Source organism: Globicephala melas, chromosome 1 (genome assembly GCF_963455315.2).
Source record: "Globicephala melas chromosome 1, mGloMel1.2, whole genome shotgun sequence".
Classification (NCBI taxonomy): domain Eukaryota; kingdom Metazoa; phylum Chordata; class Mammalia; order Artiodactyla; family Delphinidae; genus Globicephala; species Globicephala melas.
The window spans coordinates 40,692,117-40,707,090 of record NC_083314.1 but is presented as its reverse complement, the minus strand read 5'-3'; the positions used below and the strand labels follow the sequence as shown (position 1 = coordinate 40,707,090).

General features: G+C 47.9%; 1 protein-coding gene across 1 annotated transcript; it reads right to left on the bottom strand.

The window, feature by feature from the left end:
* Window positions 1-370: 370 nt before the first annotated feature.
* On the bottom strand, window positions 371-2,174 carry LOC132593549 (Golgi-associated RAB2 interactor protein 4-like). Its single transcript, XM_060285625.1, has 2 exons — window positions 1,144-2,174; window positions 371-1,106 (listed from the first exon to the last, which is right to left on the bottom strand). Exons 1-2 carry the CDS (start codon window positions 2,172-2,174, stop codon window positions 371-373), a joined length of 1,767 nt encoding a protein of 588 aa, XP_060141608.1.
* Between the last annotated feature and the right edge of the window lie 12,800 nt (window positions 2,175-14,974).

Sequence of the window (14,974 nt, the reverse complement as noted above, 5' to 3'; positions counted from 1 at the left end):
TTATAAAAAGCATAGGGGGATAGTGAAGGAGAGCTTCCCAGACCATAGTCTGACTTTGAGCCATGGCCCTGGGGGGCAAAGCCAGAAAGGAGTGGAGTCCAGATGCAGCACTGCTGTTGGCGCGGAGCATGTGTGTGAGGTGGGGCTGCCCTTGACTGGACACTGGGTGTCAGACTGTGGCACAGCTGACATCACAGAATCCACTGTGAGGCTACGGCTGGGCTTTGGGACCTAGAAATTCAGACAAAACACTGCATGCATTCTCAGATTGTTTGTTTTTTTATTGAAATTGCAGTGAGGAAGCTGAAATGGGCTCTCCAGGGGTATTTTCCTGAGCCCTGGTCCCCTTTGCAGCTCCCAGCTCTAGGTCCTATTGATGGGCTTCAGCGGTCACTGGCTCCATGGTGTCAGATGTCACACCTCCAGTGATCTCCAGCCCCTGGCCACTCTCTGCTGTCTCTACGACGGCCTCCATTCGGGTCCCTTCCACTGGCTTCGCCAGGATGCTCACATATTTATCGCGTGAGGAGGCCACTGTCTTTGCAGTGAGACTGGCTCTGACGTTCCTGAAGAAAGAGCTGATCCTGCTGAGTCTCTCGGTGGTGGGACCTGAACTCGCTGTAGATAAGCTCCTGCCCGATTTGTGCGAGGTCCTGGACTCGTTGGTGATGGGAGCACGGCTGATGCCTTTGTGAGCAGTGCCCTGCTCGCTGCCCCCCGGGCTGCCGTGGCCTTTGTCCTTTTGGTCATCTCTAGTGGCTCTGCGGCCGCCTGAGCACGGGCCAGCTGCTTTCTGGATGGTCTTGTTCCCTGCTGCCTTGTGGTGGCTTTCCACTGAACTGCAGAGCGAGGGGCTCGTAAGAGCTCTGTCCTCTCCCCAGTGCTCCCTTTTCTCCCTTCTTCCCTTGCGGGCCTGGGACACCCTCTGTGAGCTGCCATCCTGTTCACTCACTTTGCCTTCCTGTGGCAAGGTTGAGACGAGGGTCCCCTCGTCCTCCTCGTCAGCTCTTCCTTCAGCAGTCTTGCTGGTGGGTTCTGCTCCGACCACAGTCACGCCGGCCTCTGGGGAGAGGCTGGTGGACGTGCTGGAAGCATACCCTGAATAGCTCGCGGCACCTGCCAAGCATACCCTGAATTGTTCGCAGCACCGTTTTCCTGCTCCTCAGGGATGTTCTGGCAGTGCCCCCAGTGGCTATGCTGGTTTTGCTTCCTCCTGGACCGTTGCTGGCTGTGGCTGCTGTGGCCGTGCTCTGCTCTTCAGGGGCAGGAGACTTGATCACTGCCACGCTCAAAGCACCCGCTGCGGTGCCTCCTGCCACCCCCGCTGTCTCCACCTTTGTTGTTGCCCGTGATGCTGACGCTTTGTCAAGCACTGTAGGTTTTGCTTTTGCAGTGGCCACATCGGGCATGGTATCGGGCTTGTGGGAGTCCAGTTGGATCCCCTCCCCACCAGCAAAAGCTGCGGACGTGGCCCCGGCCAGCTCAGAGCACGAGTGGAGGCTGCAGATGCTCACGTGGTCCTGATCCCACTTTCCTTGGAAATCCTCCACTGCCGGGCTCCTGCCATCGTCCTCCTCCTCGAACACAGGCATGCAGATCATGTCCCAGGCTGGAACGGCGTAGGTGCAGCTGAGACCCTCCACTGGTGGTCGCAGGCGGTAAATCAGCTCTTCCCAAGAGGTGAAGAGGTCTTCCTGCGCGTCCAGAGGGGCACACAGCTGCAGGTACCAGGAGCGGCCAGTGGCAAACCTCACGCGCAGCTGTTGTTTCTCACGATTGTGAGTGGAGATGCTCACGAGTGTCAAGGGCAGGAGCCTGGTGAGCTCTAAGGTCTTTGCAGCCTCGTGGCTCTTGCCCTTGGCGGCCTGGCTGTGCTCAGCGTGCTCTTCACAGCCGGTGGCCCATCGGGCCAGCAGCATGGTGTCTGGGAGTGGGAGGACGGGGCTGCTGGATGTGATGCCCACGGTCACCATGCAGACACAGTTGTGCACGTCAATCAGATCTCCCCTCTTCGTGATCTGGATAAAGTCGCTCTCGAATACCGGTGCGTCCTTGAATATGTGGTATTCGCCCTTGCGCAGTTGCTGCTGCAGCTTCCCCGTGGTGGTGTTGAACAGGCCCACCCCGGTGCTGCTCTGGGCCATGTGATACGGGAGCAGAGAGTCCCCACTCATGGCTGCCTTTGATCACGACAGGCAGCGCGGTTAAGGTGGGCCCCTGGCTCTTCCCTCCCTCGGCCTCACTGGCAGAAGAGCGAGCTGCGGTGCTCGTATGTCACACACAGGCGGCCCTATGGCAGTTCTTCCAAGCCCGCCCCACAGGCCCCACCTTTGCCTCAGGGTCTCCCAGAGGCAGGGGCGTGGGTAGGGGCACAGATGATCACAGCGGGGACGCTGTAGGGCGCCTGGACCCCAGGCTGAATCTCTTCAAGTGTGTAGAGAGGTATGGTAGGCTCCCCCTCTGCCTCCCCTCACTTCTGCTTCTGGGTTTTTATCTCCCCAAGAGGCTGTGGTGAACTTCAGTCCTAGTGAGAGAAGTGACCACTTTCTCAGCCTAACCCCCTGGCACAGCCTGTTTATCCTCTGGTGCCCTTTGTGACCTATCACTGTCGCATAGCCCTTTGCCTCATTGTGACCTATCGCTGTCACATAGCCCTTTGCCTCATCCCCCAGCTGTCCCCTCAGGGCAGGGCCCCCATCCTCTCCCAAAGGAGGGGGAGGACATGTCCTCCCGCGGAGGACAGGCCCATCCTGCCAGGGACTCAGGTGCGTACTGAAATAAAAATGTCTTCAACTGGGAAAGTTTTGTGTGGGTCCTTTTTCTTTTCCTCCCCCAAATTCAGCTACTGGATGAAATCTATAGGAATGTAAGATGATGGGATAAATTTGAACCATTTAAGCTCATGGTTTAATTGTATCGAATAACGTAGAGTTGGCAGTTGCGATCCTTAGTCTGTCCTCTCATAAAATCTCAGTAAACGTTGACGACGGTGATTTTTAATAATCACATTAAAAATTGCTTCTCGGGCGGTGGGGGAGGGGGAATTCAGGGCTGGACCGGCATCCTGGTGGACCTGATGTGAAATTCCTGTTGAACAACAAAACTTTTAAATGGTTTGCTAGGATTATTTCTGTATTGAAAGTTTCTAATTATGCTTTTTAAAAAAATACTAAAAATAAAGGTTCAAGCTGCCAAAAAAAAAAAAAAAAAATTGCTTCTCCTAGGCACCATGCTGCATTCTTCACATATGGTGGTAAGAATGCACTGAGTTTGGTACTGTTAACTACTGTTCCCAGTTTATAGGTGAAGAAATTGAGGTTGTATCTCCTGTTTAAATTCCCAGAGCTAATGGTAGCAGAGGCACTATTTGAATGTAGGTCTACCTGATTCTAAAGCCGGTGTTCTGAACCACTACAGTACTTAGCCTCACAAAGAAAGCTTGGCCCAGCCAGACGTTTTCAAACTGGACTGATTTAACTACCTTTAAGAAGACCTATTTGGTGCATTATTAGAAGCTGCGTAATTAATTTTATGTGTGTATATATGTTATGGAGAGAACCCAAGACAGCAGTTGGGCTGACGTGGGGATTAAATTATCCAGGGGAGCACTCAGATCCTCCCTTCCTTTATGCTTGTGCAACAGCCTGAGTGTGGAAACCTAGTTATTCTTATGACATGTCCTCCCCCAGTGAAATGGGGGGTGAGTAGCCTGAGATGTAAGCTTTGATTCCAAGAGCCTGCCAGATGCCGTCCTGTAGTAACCTCCCTACCAGGCAGAAGTGGTTTGGAAGCCTTGACACCTGTGGGGAGCATGTACCATTAGACATCCCGCCTCATTGCCACTCCCACAGAGCTAGTCAGAGAACAAGTGATTTCTGAATTGTGACTTGAAAGTTCTGAGAAAGGCCCTTGCTGCCAACTCTCTTATCTCCAGTTTGATGTTATGCTTGAAATCCCAGCATAGAGATTCATTCCTTGAGGATAAAGGCCATCTTTCTGTTAAAATACACACACCTGTCCCTCAACAGATGCCTGGATAAGCAAAATGTGGTCCCTCCATACAGTGGAATATTATTCGGCCATAAAAAGGAATGAAGTACTGATATATGTCACAACATGGGTGAACTTTGAAAACATTATACTCAGTGAAAGAGGCCACATATCGTATGATTCTATTTATAGGAAATAGCCATAAGAGGCAAATCCATAGAGACAGATATTAGATTAGTGGTTGCCTAGGGCTGGAGGGAGCAGAGAATGGCTAGTACAGGGTTTCCTTTTGTGGTGATGAAAAATTCTGAAACTACATAGTGGTGATGGTTACACAGTATTGTGAATGCACTGAATGCCACTGAATTGTACACTCTAAAATTACAGTGGTGAATTTTATCACAATCTCACACACACACACTCCTGCTCATTTAATTGATGGGTTAAGAGCAGTTATCTTTTCATTGTTCCCTGTCTCAGGGGAAATCATTCAGTCTTTCACCATAAAGTATGTTGTTAGCTGTAGTTTTATTTCAGAATTGCCCTCTGTCAAGTTTACGAAGTTCACTTCTATTCTTAGTTTTCTGGGCATTTTTATCGTGAAGGATTATTGATTTTTTTTCAAATGCTTTTTCTGCATCTATTGAGCTGATTACTTGATTGTTTTTTTTTTTTTTTGCGGTACGCGGGCCTCTCCCTGCTGTGGCCTCTCCCGTTGCGGAGCACAGGCTCCGGATGCGCAGGCTCAGTGGCCATGGCTCACGGGCCCAGCCACTCTGTGGCATGTGGGAACTTCCCAGACCAGGCCACGAACCCGCGTCCCCTGCATCGGCTGGTGGACTCTCAACCACTGCGCCACCAGGGAAGCCCAATTATATATTTTTCAGTATATTTTTATCATGAAAAAGGGAGAAAAGTCACTATATCCCACCTGAATGGCTAAATGGAAAGAGCTAAACAGTATCAAATGTTGGCAAGGATGTGGAAGAACCAGGACTTTAATACATTCCTGGTGGGAATTATTGTTTCCACAGTCATTTTGGAAGGAAAATAGCTTGGCAGTATAATCAGAAGCTGAGCATATGCATATATTCAATTCCATTCCTATGTATACGCCGAGCAGAAGTTTATGTATATTTTTACCAACAGATCTGTATATAAATGTTCATAGTAGCACTATTTTTAAGAGCCCAAAACTGATAATAACTGAAATCAATAACAAAATAAGTTGTAGTATCATCACACACTGGAATACTGTATAGCAGTGAAAATAAATGGACGATCGCCAGGAAAGTCATGCACAAACCTCATAAATATAATGTTAAGGGAAAGAAACCAGAGTCAAAGAGTACATACTACGTGATTCCAGTATGTAAAGTTGAAAAAGCAAACAACATTCATCTATGGTGTTGGAAGCTAGAGTGGTGGTTACCCTTGAGTGACTGCAAGGGGGCACTTCCAGAGTTGCAGTGATGTTCTGATTCTTCGCCAGGTGCTAGTTTCGTGGGGTTGCTTATCTTGTGAAATGTCATCGAGTGGTATGCTTACGATGGCACTCTAGCTAATACTTGCTGTTCTGATTGCGAGCTAATACCTGGGCAGGGAACGGCTAAGTCTAGATGAGAGTGCTTGCGGTTCTGATTGCTAGCTAATACTTATTTCTGTCCACTGAATAGCCCGAGGGGACATGAGTCCTGTTCTTGCTTTGTTTACAGACCTTCCTGGGGAATAAGCGTTTATAAAAAGCATAGGGGGATAGTGAAGGAGAGCTTCCCAGACCACAGTCTGACTTTGAGCCATGGCCCTGGGGGGGCAAAGCCAGAAAGGAGTGGAGGCCAGATGCAGCACTGCTGTTGGCGCGGAGCATGTGTGTGAGGTGGGGCTGCCCTTGACTGGACACTGGGTGTCAGACTGTGGCACAGCTGACATCACAGAATCCACTGTGAGGCTACGGCTGGGCTTTGGGACCTAGAAATTCAGACAAAACACTGCATGCATTCTCAGATTGTTTGTTTTTTTATTGAAATTGCAGTGAGGAAGCTGAAATGGGCTCTCCAGGGGTATTTCCCTGAGCCCTGGTCCCCTTTGCAGCTCCCAGCTCTAGGTCCTATTGATGGGCTTCAGCGGTCACTGGCTCCATGGTGTCAGATGTCACACCTCCAGTGATCTCCAGCCCCTGGCCACTCTCTGCTGTCTCTACGACGGCCTCCATTCGGGTCCCTTCCACTGGCTTCGCCAGGATGCTCACATATTTATCGCGTGAGGAGGCCACTGTCTTTGCAGTGAGACTGGCTCTGACGTTCCTGAAGAAAGAGCTGATCCTGCTGAGTCTCTCGGTGGTGGGACCTGAACTCGCTGTAGATAAGCTCCTGCCCGATTTGTGCGAGGTCCTGGACTCGTTGGTGATGGGAGCACGGCTGATGCCTCTGTGAGCAATGCCCTGATATGGAAATATTAATTGGACCTGCTTATTTGTATTATGTTCTGAGGCTAAAAATTAGTAAATACAAAGCCTGAAGAAAAATGATGGGTACTTCATAAGTGCTACCTACATAAATGTTCAAGTATTAAATGCCTGGAAGAATAAGCAGGTTGTCTCCAGAAAGGCCACCTAGGAGGCTGCAAACAGGAGGTTAGAGCGTACTTTTTCACATTGATGACATGAGTAAGAAGTTTTAGAGCTCATGGAAAGAATATTATTTCTTGTGATGCACTGTGGGGTGGGCAGAGTAGGGGCTGTGACCCATATTTTATGGTTCAGGGCACTGAAATTTAGAGAGATTGAGTAACTTGCCCAGAGTCACAACACTGATGAGTGATGGGTCTGAGGCAGGGGAGGGAGTTGATTCCTTGGGGATAGAGATTCCTGAACACATGGACATGAGATCATGCCCTGGATACGCAAACCAAGAGCTCTCCTCACTCCCTTTCCCACATCCTCCTGCCCCAAGGATGCTGCAGGGAGACAGCTGGTACTCAGAGGAGGTGCCCGGCCCAAGAGAATGGCCCAAATCTGGACCCAACTCCTGGCTCTATGTTTCAATCCCTGACCCCAAATACAATGCCTTTCCCCCAAATGAAGACCCCCTGATGGACCGGGGTATCCAAATATGTGTGCATCTCCCCTCCCTTCCCCCTCAGCACTTGATTCTAGCAGCTGATTTGCAGTGAGACTTCCTGGTGGTCAGGTGACCACCCTGAATGACCAGTAGTCTACTTGACTCCCTAACTGACTCAGAACCCAGGACATTCCAAACCAACTGCCCACACTGACAGTTGCACAGAGAATTAGCATCATCTTCAACTGATGATGAGCAGTTAATATTCAAACCTGGATGATGAGCAGCTAATATTCATTAGCTGGGAACAGGGTCTACTGGGCTGGTGTTTTGGTGGCTTAACAGATGAAGTTTACAGGCCCCCAGGGTCTCACTGACTAGGAACTGACCAATCCTCTGAGCAGCTTGGACTAAGGCCTGGCTAAGAGTGGGCAGTGGCTGCACAGGCTCTGAGTAGGCACCTTCCCTGCCCAATCCTCCCTCAGCCAGATCCAGGCTCTGCTGTACAAACTACAGCCATTGCTCCTGAATCTACTTGCTGGTATTATTTCCACAGTACCTTCAATGGAGTGGTTAGTGGGGGTGCAATTTGTGTCCCTACCCTGTTGTTTGGCCAGATGCTGATTCTGATGTGCCTGAACCACCGCTGCGGATGGCCAGCAGATTATCTTGATCGCAGATGATATTCTTGTGCATCCTGTGTTTGATTCCTTTATAATCTTCCTTTTCTTCTTGGTACCCGAGTCATGATCCTGGAAAACACAACAAAAACTGAGAGAACTATTGATATGTTGCTGGGAGAAGACCACGCAGAGGTGTCAATTCATTCCCAGGTCACATGTCTGTTCTCTTTGTTCACCAGCCTCCTAGGGGAGTCTAGGGGAGTCAAGTGAATCGAAGCTGGGCTGAGAAGAGGGTGTTGCAATGTGGTGTGCACTTAAAATAGCCAGCAGGCTGACTGCACGGGGACATGACTTTATTTAGTGAGATAATACAGAAAGGGAGCACAGCACAGTGACCGACAGAGTGAGGGCTGGTGCCTGATGGTCTGGATTCAAATCATACCAGAAGCCACATGAACCTGGGAAAGTTATGCAGACCCTCTGTCCTCAGTTCCTTGTTCTGTGATAATGGAAATGTTAATAGGGCCCACTTATTAGTATTACATGATGAAGCTTAATACAGCAAATCAGGTAGACCCTGATGAAAAATGATGGTTACTTCATAAGTGCTACCTAAGTGTTCAAATATTAAATGTCTGGAAGAATAAGCAAGAAATGTGGTAGTGCTGCCTCCAGAGAGGGGACCTGGATGCCACAGGGCAGGGGAGTGGGGAAGGTTATGGATGTGATGCTTTAGAGCTTGTGAAGAATATCTGTCATCATCTCCTGTGATCCCCACATCAGCCCCATGGGGAACTCATGGCAGGTGCTGTGATCCATATTTTATGGTACATGGCACTAAAATGTTGAGATTTTAAGTGACTTTCCCGGAGTCGCAAAGCTGATGACAGATGGATGTGGGACAGGAATGTAGTTGGTTCCCTGGGACAGAAATCCCTGAACCCCTGAATCCTCTAGATGGTGCTCTGGACTCCTGAGCCCAGGGCTCCCCTCCCTCCATCCCCCCAATCCTCCTGCCTGCCCCATGGTTGCTCCAAGGACAGGAGGGGTCTGAGCCAACAGGAAGGCCCATGCCTGATCCAGCTGCCTCCCTTACATGTTGATCCCTGACCCCACAGCTGTTAAATAACCCTGAAAGAAGGTCCCTTGAAGGATCAGGGGGTCCCATCTACGTCCCTCCTCCCTCAGCATCTTCACACACTGAGTGAGCCTCCTGGTGGTCTGACCAGTGGTCGGCTTGCCTCCACGTGGCTCAGAGCCCTGGTCTCTCCAAGCCAGTTGCCCACATGGCACGTCTCTAACAAATTAGCTTGGTCTTCAACAACCAGCCCTGGATGCACAGTTAGTGCTGATTAATGAGGACAGTGGCCTGCTGGGCTGTGCTTGGTGGTTTAGTGGGTGAAGCTGGCGTGCCCCACTGTCGCCTGACTGTTGATGTGAGCAACTGTCTGAGTAGCCTGGGCTACGGCCTGGCTGGGGAGGGGCCGTCGCTGCACTGGCTCTGAGGGCGCACCTTCCCTGCTCATCCTTCCTCATCAAAATCCAGCCCCTACAAACTCCTCATCCATCCCTAGACCCCGCAGTGGCACAGGAGAGAGGCCCATGTCCTCCTAGAGGGACCCTTCCATAGCCACAGCCTAGAGACCCCATCCCAGGACTGTCTCTGAGGATGACCCAGGCCCTCCTAATCTCTGTCACCAAATGTTCATTCCACTAACCCAATGGCATTGTCCCTTCTCTCCACGTTCCCAGGCAGCGCCCAAACACCCAGTGATCCTGTCCACATCAACCACTGGAAATACCGCCATGAAAATCCCAGTTTCCTTCCTTTCTGAAAACCTCTAGATTTAGACTGCTAATATTTGCTTTCGGATTTTGACATCGACATTCAGAAGTGTTTAGCCTGTAATTTCTCCTGTCCTGTAATATCTGCTGCTGGTATGACATCAGTATTCTCCTGGTCCAATGAAAGCAGTGTGGATGTGTTCCCTCTGTATCTGTTCTCTGGAAGAGTGTGTAGGAGATGGGCATCATTTCTGTCTTAAATGTTTGGTAGAAATCAGAGGAAGCCACCTGGGCCTGAAGTTTGTTTTGCGGGGAAATTTTTTTTGCATCTCTTTCTAATTGAAGTTTACTTGGTGTATATTGTACAGGGCACAGATCTTAAGCGTAGAGCTTTATGGTTTCTTGTAAATATAAACACATCTGTTACCAACACCCAGTTCAATATACAGGACGTCCCCAGCACCCTGGCAGCACCCTGTAGAAGGGGAGAAGAATAAGTGCTAACTTATTCGGTTATAAGAATGAAATCAGTTACTCCATGTATATTCCAAGTGCAGTGATTTACACACAAATAACTCAAAATTAGTGTGGCAGCACAATCAGAAAGTAGTGGAGGGCGCTGGAGGGCTGGGAGAATCCAGTCCCTTTGGGATTTCCGCTGTGGATGTCTGGGGCCAGAGTAAGGAAGCTGAGAGGAGCTTCTCAGAAGCATCTGGGCTTTTACAGAGGGAAAAACTACTGCTCCCCAGAGTGGAGCGCCCATTGTAATTCACTGAGCCCTCCCTTTGCGGAGGGTGCTTTTCTATACTTGTGTGTTATTTTACATAGAAATGTTTAAAAAATAAACCAAGGAGGAGATCAATTTTGCTTGATCTGTTAAAAGTAAGACATATATCTAAAATTTATGCTAAATCTGTACAGCTCCGACAGGAAGTAACCGGCACTCACTAGCTGACTCAGGAGCGGAGGGGGAGCAGAGAGGCGGCCCTCCTTCCTTGGCCTCGTGTCTCATTTAAGCTGCCAGACGCTGCACAAGCTCCATCCCCTCTGAGTCTCAGGCTGAGGCCTCCAGGTCACAGTCTTCACAGGTGTCAGACCAGAACCTGCCACACAAAGGCAGGGACTGGAGTCAGTGGGGAGGTGGGCTCCCTGGGGTCGGTGTGTGGGACCCAGGGGGCTACTCAGACCCTGCAAGTGACTTTGGGCCCTGACATCCCCAGGGCTCACATCCCCAGGGCACTGGGGCCTGTTTGCTGCTCTTTGCCAAGTGTGTTCTGGTAGCAGAGAGACCTGTCCTACAGGGGCGATTTAACCTGGGCATTTGGCCGGGCGGCGTTCAAGTGACTGGTCCCCTGAACAGTGAAAGTGATGCAGAGGAAAGGGGAGGCTCTGGGGCTCCAGGGTGAAAAGTGTGGGTCCCTCCCACCTGGGCGCTGTGAGGAGTGGGAGGTCTGATGACACAGGTGGGAGTAGTGACCCTGTCCCTCCAGCCCACACGCAACACGGCCCATCATGAGACCAGCACAGTGGAAGTGGGCAGAGAACCGCAATGTTCCCTTTTCCCCTAATAATCATTTTTCTCTCTTTAACACCCCAGCCAAACTTGCCTCTGCTTTTTAATTTAGAAATATCCTGATGCTGTGGTCATAGAATCATAAATTTTATAGCTTTGGTATATCCCAACATGAAAAGTTTATAGAAGACACTGCTTTTCAGCGTGTAATAAAACCAGATGTATTTGTTATTTAATTTTAAGGTCATAATTAATTTGGAATCCTGGCCCTTTAACTCATCCTAAATTAGCTTTGCTTTGACTTGCCTTCATTTTTTGTGTGTGTTGTATTCAACTTCTACACATCTATGGAAAATCTATAGAACCTCAGGTTGAGAAATGGTGCCATGAGGTGACCCAGGCCCTTCAGTGGGGCTCCACAGAGGCTGCGGGGTCCCCAGGGGGTGGGCAAATCCCAGCCAGGTGTGGATCCTGCAGTGTCCCCCACCGGATGCCAGGGCTACCGCGTGCCCACAGGGATGCAGCAGCGCTGGGCCAGGTGAGCTGTCTGCTTGCGTGAGAAGAAGCCCTGTTGCCTCTGTCCTCCTCACCCTTTCCCCAGGAGGCCTGAACTGGGGGGTACCAGGGCCACTCCAGATATCTCACCACACCTGGTGATTAACTGGGGATGTTGCCTGCTGACCTTGGTGGGTTGGGAGGGCAAGGCTGGGTCTTGCAGAGGGAGATGTTGAACCTCACCAGGGACACTCTTTACAAAGAACACAATGTGAACAACACCTCCAGGAGTGATGTATGTGGTGACCCCACAGACGCCTCTGGCCCCCCCCAAACATAAGAGCCTGGCATCTTCAGGGGTTCTATGGAACAGGGACCGTTCCCTGGCGAGATGCACTCAGGTCATCCTCCAGTTGCCTGCGCAGATTACCACCATTCTCTTGTCTCCACCTTTTTGTTCACACGCAGTGGTGACCACCTCCGTGCTCTTCTCTGGCTTTTGGGTTTTCCTGAAGCGCCAAAAAAAAAAAAAAAAAAAAAAAAAGTCAGGGATGGCAAGGGAAGCACATACACTTACTTGCCTTCTGCTCTTCCTCCTACCCGCTCCACGCTCACATTTCCTCTTCCTGTTCTTCCTCATCCTTTTACTTCATCCCTTCTCTTGAATCCAGGATGAGAGAATTTCTTTTTTTTTTTAATTGGATGAGTCAGTCTTCTTTTATTTATTTATTTTTAATGTCTTTATTGGAGTATAATTGCTTTACAATGGTGTGTTAGTTTCTGCTTTAATAACAAAGTGAATCAGCTATACATATACATACATCCCCATAACCCCTCCCTCTTTTGTCTCCCTCCCACCCTCCCTATCCCACTCATCCAGGTGGTCACGAGCTGATCTCCCTGTGCTATGCGGCTGCTTCCCACTAGCTATCTACCTTATGTTTGGTAGTGTATATATGTCCATGCCACTCTCTCACTTTGTCACAGCTTACCCTTCCCCCTCCCCATATCCTCAAACCCATACCGTTTTTATGCTAAGTTATATGCTACATGTAGCTGGAAAAATGTTAAAAAGATTTTTAAAGAACTGCACATCTATTTTTGAAGCTGATTTGCCTGTTCAAGGCTTGCTAGCACTTTATCCATGTCAGTACTATTTCACTTAGTAAACAAATGCAGTTGCCATAATTGCTGCATATGTGTCTGTGTTCCTTTCTAGGTTATATGTTTTTGAAGTTAGAAACTATATATCACAGCCCCTATGTGTAGCACAATATCCATTGCTAATTCAGATTGTGTTTTAAGATATGAGACAAAATTTAAGACTTTTATTATAGGCATAAACATCTAGCAAACCAACCAGAAAATAAAAGCTAATTTTCAATTGGTTGGCCAAGAACAAAAAAGAGAGGAATACCTAGTGCAAAATTATATCTCTAATAACTACTGTTGGATTTAGAGCACACACATGCTAAACTTATTTTAAAATATCTTCTTATCAAAGATTTGAGGTTGGACCTGAAAAAATTATATCAGAAGTGAAAATAATCATGTGGTCTGACCAGCCTGGATCACACAAAGTAAGTGTATATTATATATAAAGTAGATAAACTACGAGGTCCTACTGTATAGCACAGGCAACTATATTCAATACCTTGTAATAACCTATAATGGAAAAGGATCTGAAAAATATATATATATCTGAATCACTTGGCTGTACACCTGAAACACAACATTGTCAACTATACTTCAAGTAAAAAAAACAAAACAAAACATAGTAAGTGTAAAGGGAAGTATAGTTTTATAAATTCACCTCTGATATCCAATGGACCAACTGAAAGACAACAGAAACTACAACTTTCTAGGAGACAGGACATGGCCAGCAAACCAGGCTGTTACCCTCGGTAACGGTCATACCTGCCAAAAAATATACAGACTAGCCTGCATTCATGAATACCTAGGAATTCTTCATTTATCTGGCATTATCAGGCAATGAGGTATTGTATGTTAGGAGAAGTTTTTTTTTAATGACAAATTTAAGAGGAGTTATTTTAACCTTCACTCGGTAATTTTTTTCTAAAATTAAGAAATGTATCCACTGGTGTATCTAATGTTTCCGTGATAACTCGGGGTCATCAGTTCAATCAACGTTTGCATGAATAATGCGAATGGAAACAAGACAGGCATGCTTACTGAAACTGAAAATGACATAGCACTGGCTGGAATAACTGATGAGAGAGCAAGAAAAAGCAAAAATGAAAACAAACCATGATCAAGAAACAGTCAAGTTCTGACTTTCTGTACTTAGTTTCAAAAAGAGATACCACAAATCCCAGCGAGAGACTCCAGCATCATTAGCTGTCTTTCTCCTTTGTTTCCACCTTCCTTTTCCTTCTACCCTAGATTGTTCCAGGAAATGTTTATAGCTCCCTGCCAAGACAAATTCTAATTCTTAACTTTCTCTCACACAAACTTCCCAATATGTCCATGTGCTAAATGGTGTGGAGGTAAAAGACAATTCATCACAGGGACATCTCTTATGAAAATAAAATTAGAACCTAGCTTCTAAACATGCAGAGAGGAAGGCGTGGTGTCAGGCACTAATTTCCTTGCGAATTCCTCTCCATTTCTAATAGACGTTCTTATTTACCAAGATCCCTTTTCATTGGTGTCCCATTCCAGACTGCTCCACTCCGCCCATCCTCATCCTGTAAAATACATTCACACTCTTTTGTGACCCTACTTATTTGCCCATTAAATAATCAATCATAGAACTGTTGGAATTAAATATAGAGTGAAATTAAAATATTGGAGTCACTTGGAGGGTTTAAGCAGCTCCACCAGAAAATACTGGGCATGGATTTAAAAGAGGCTGCGTGGGACTTGCTCTTGTCCAAGTTCTTTCTCAAGAAGTATCTGAAATTAGCCTAAATTCAGAGTTAGTCAGACTGGCCTGCTTTCTCAGGTGGACTGGAATTCATTGCTCTTTCCCCTCAACTCCCTGATGTCAGGGGCACTTTCCGGAGAGGAGGTGGACTTCTCTGCCTACTGCAGAAGCGCAGTTCCGCCCGGGCCCACTCCCCATCTGAATCCCACACTGGAGGCCAGATGCCAGCCTTCCCAGAACATTCGTGGTCTCATTTCAGTTTTTGACCTGCTCAGATTGAGTCCCTGTAGACTCTTTCTCAGCTTGAAACCTGATCTTCCACCCCTTTCCCTGACCTCGATGGTTACCTGCCTACTTTAGGCTTCAGGTGCTTTACCTATAAAATGATATATTTGCCCTTAGTTCTAAAGTCTTCTTTCTAAAGCTCTACAATGTGGTGGCTCCTTGAAAATGTTTCTCTTTGCTGGTTTTAATTTTGTAGAGAATTAAAACCCCAGCCACTCTAAAAGACAGTAAGTTACATTGGATAAGGAAAGTGTGCTTTTGTAGTTAGATTAACAGGGATGGAAGACGACTTAGTATGTTTTAAGATACTCATGATCCATTCTCGTGAGAGTCAGGG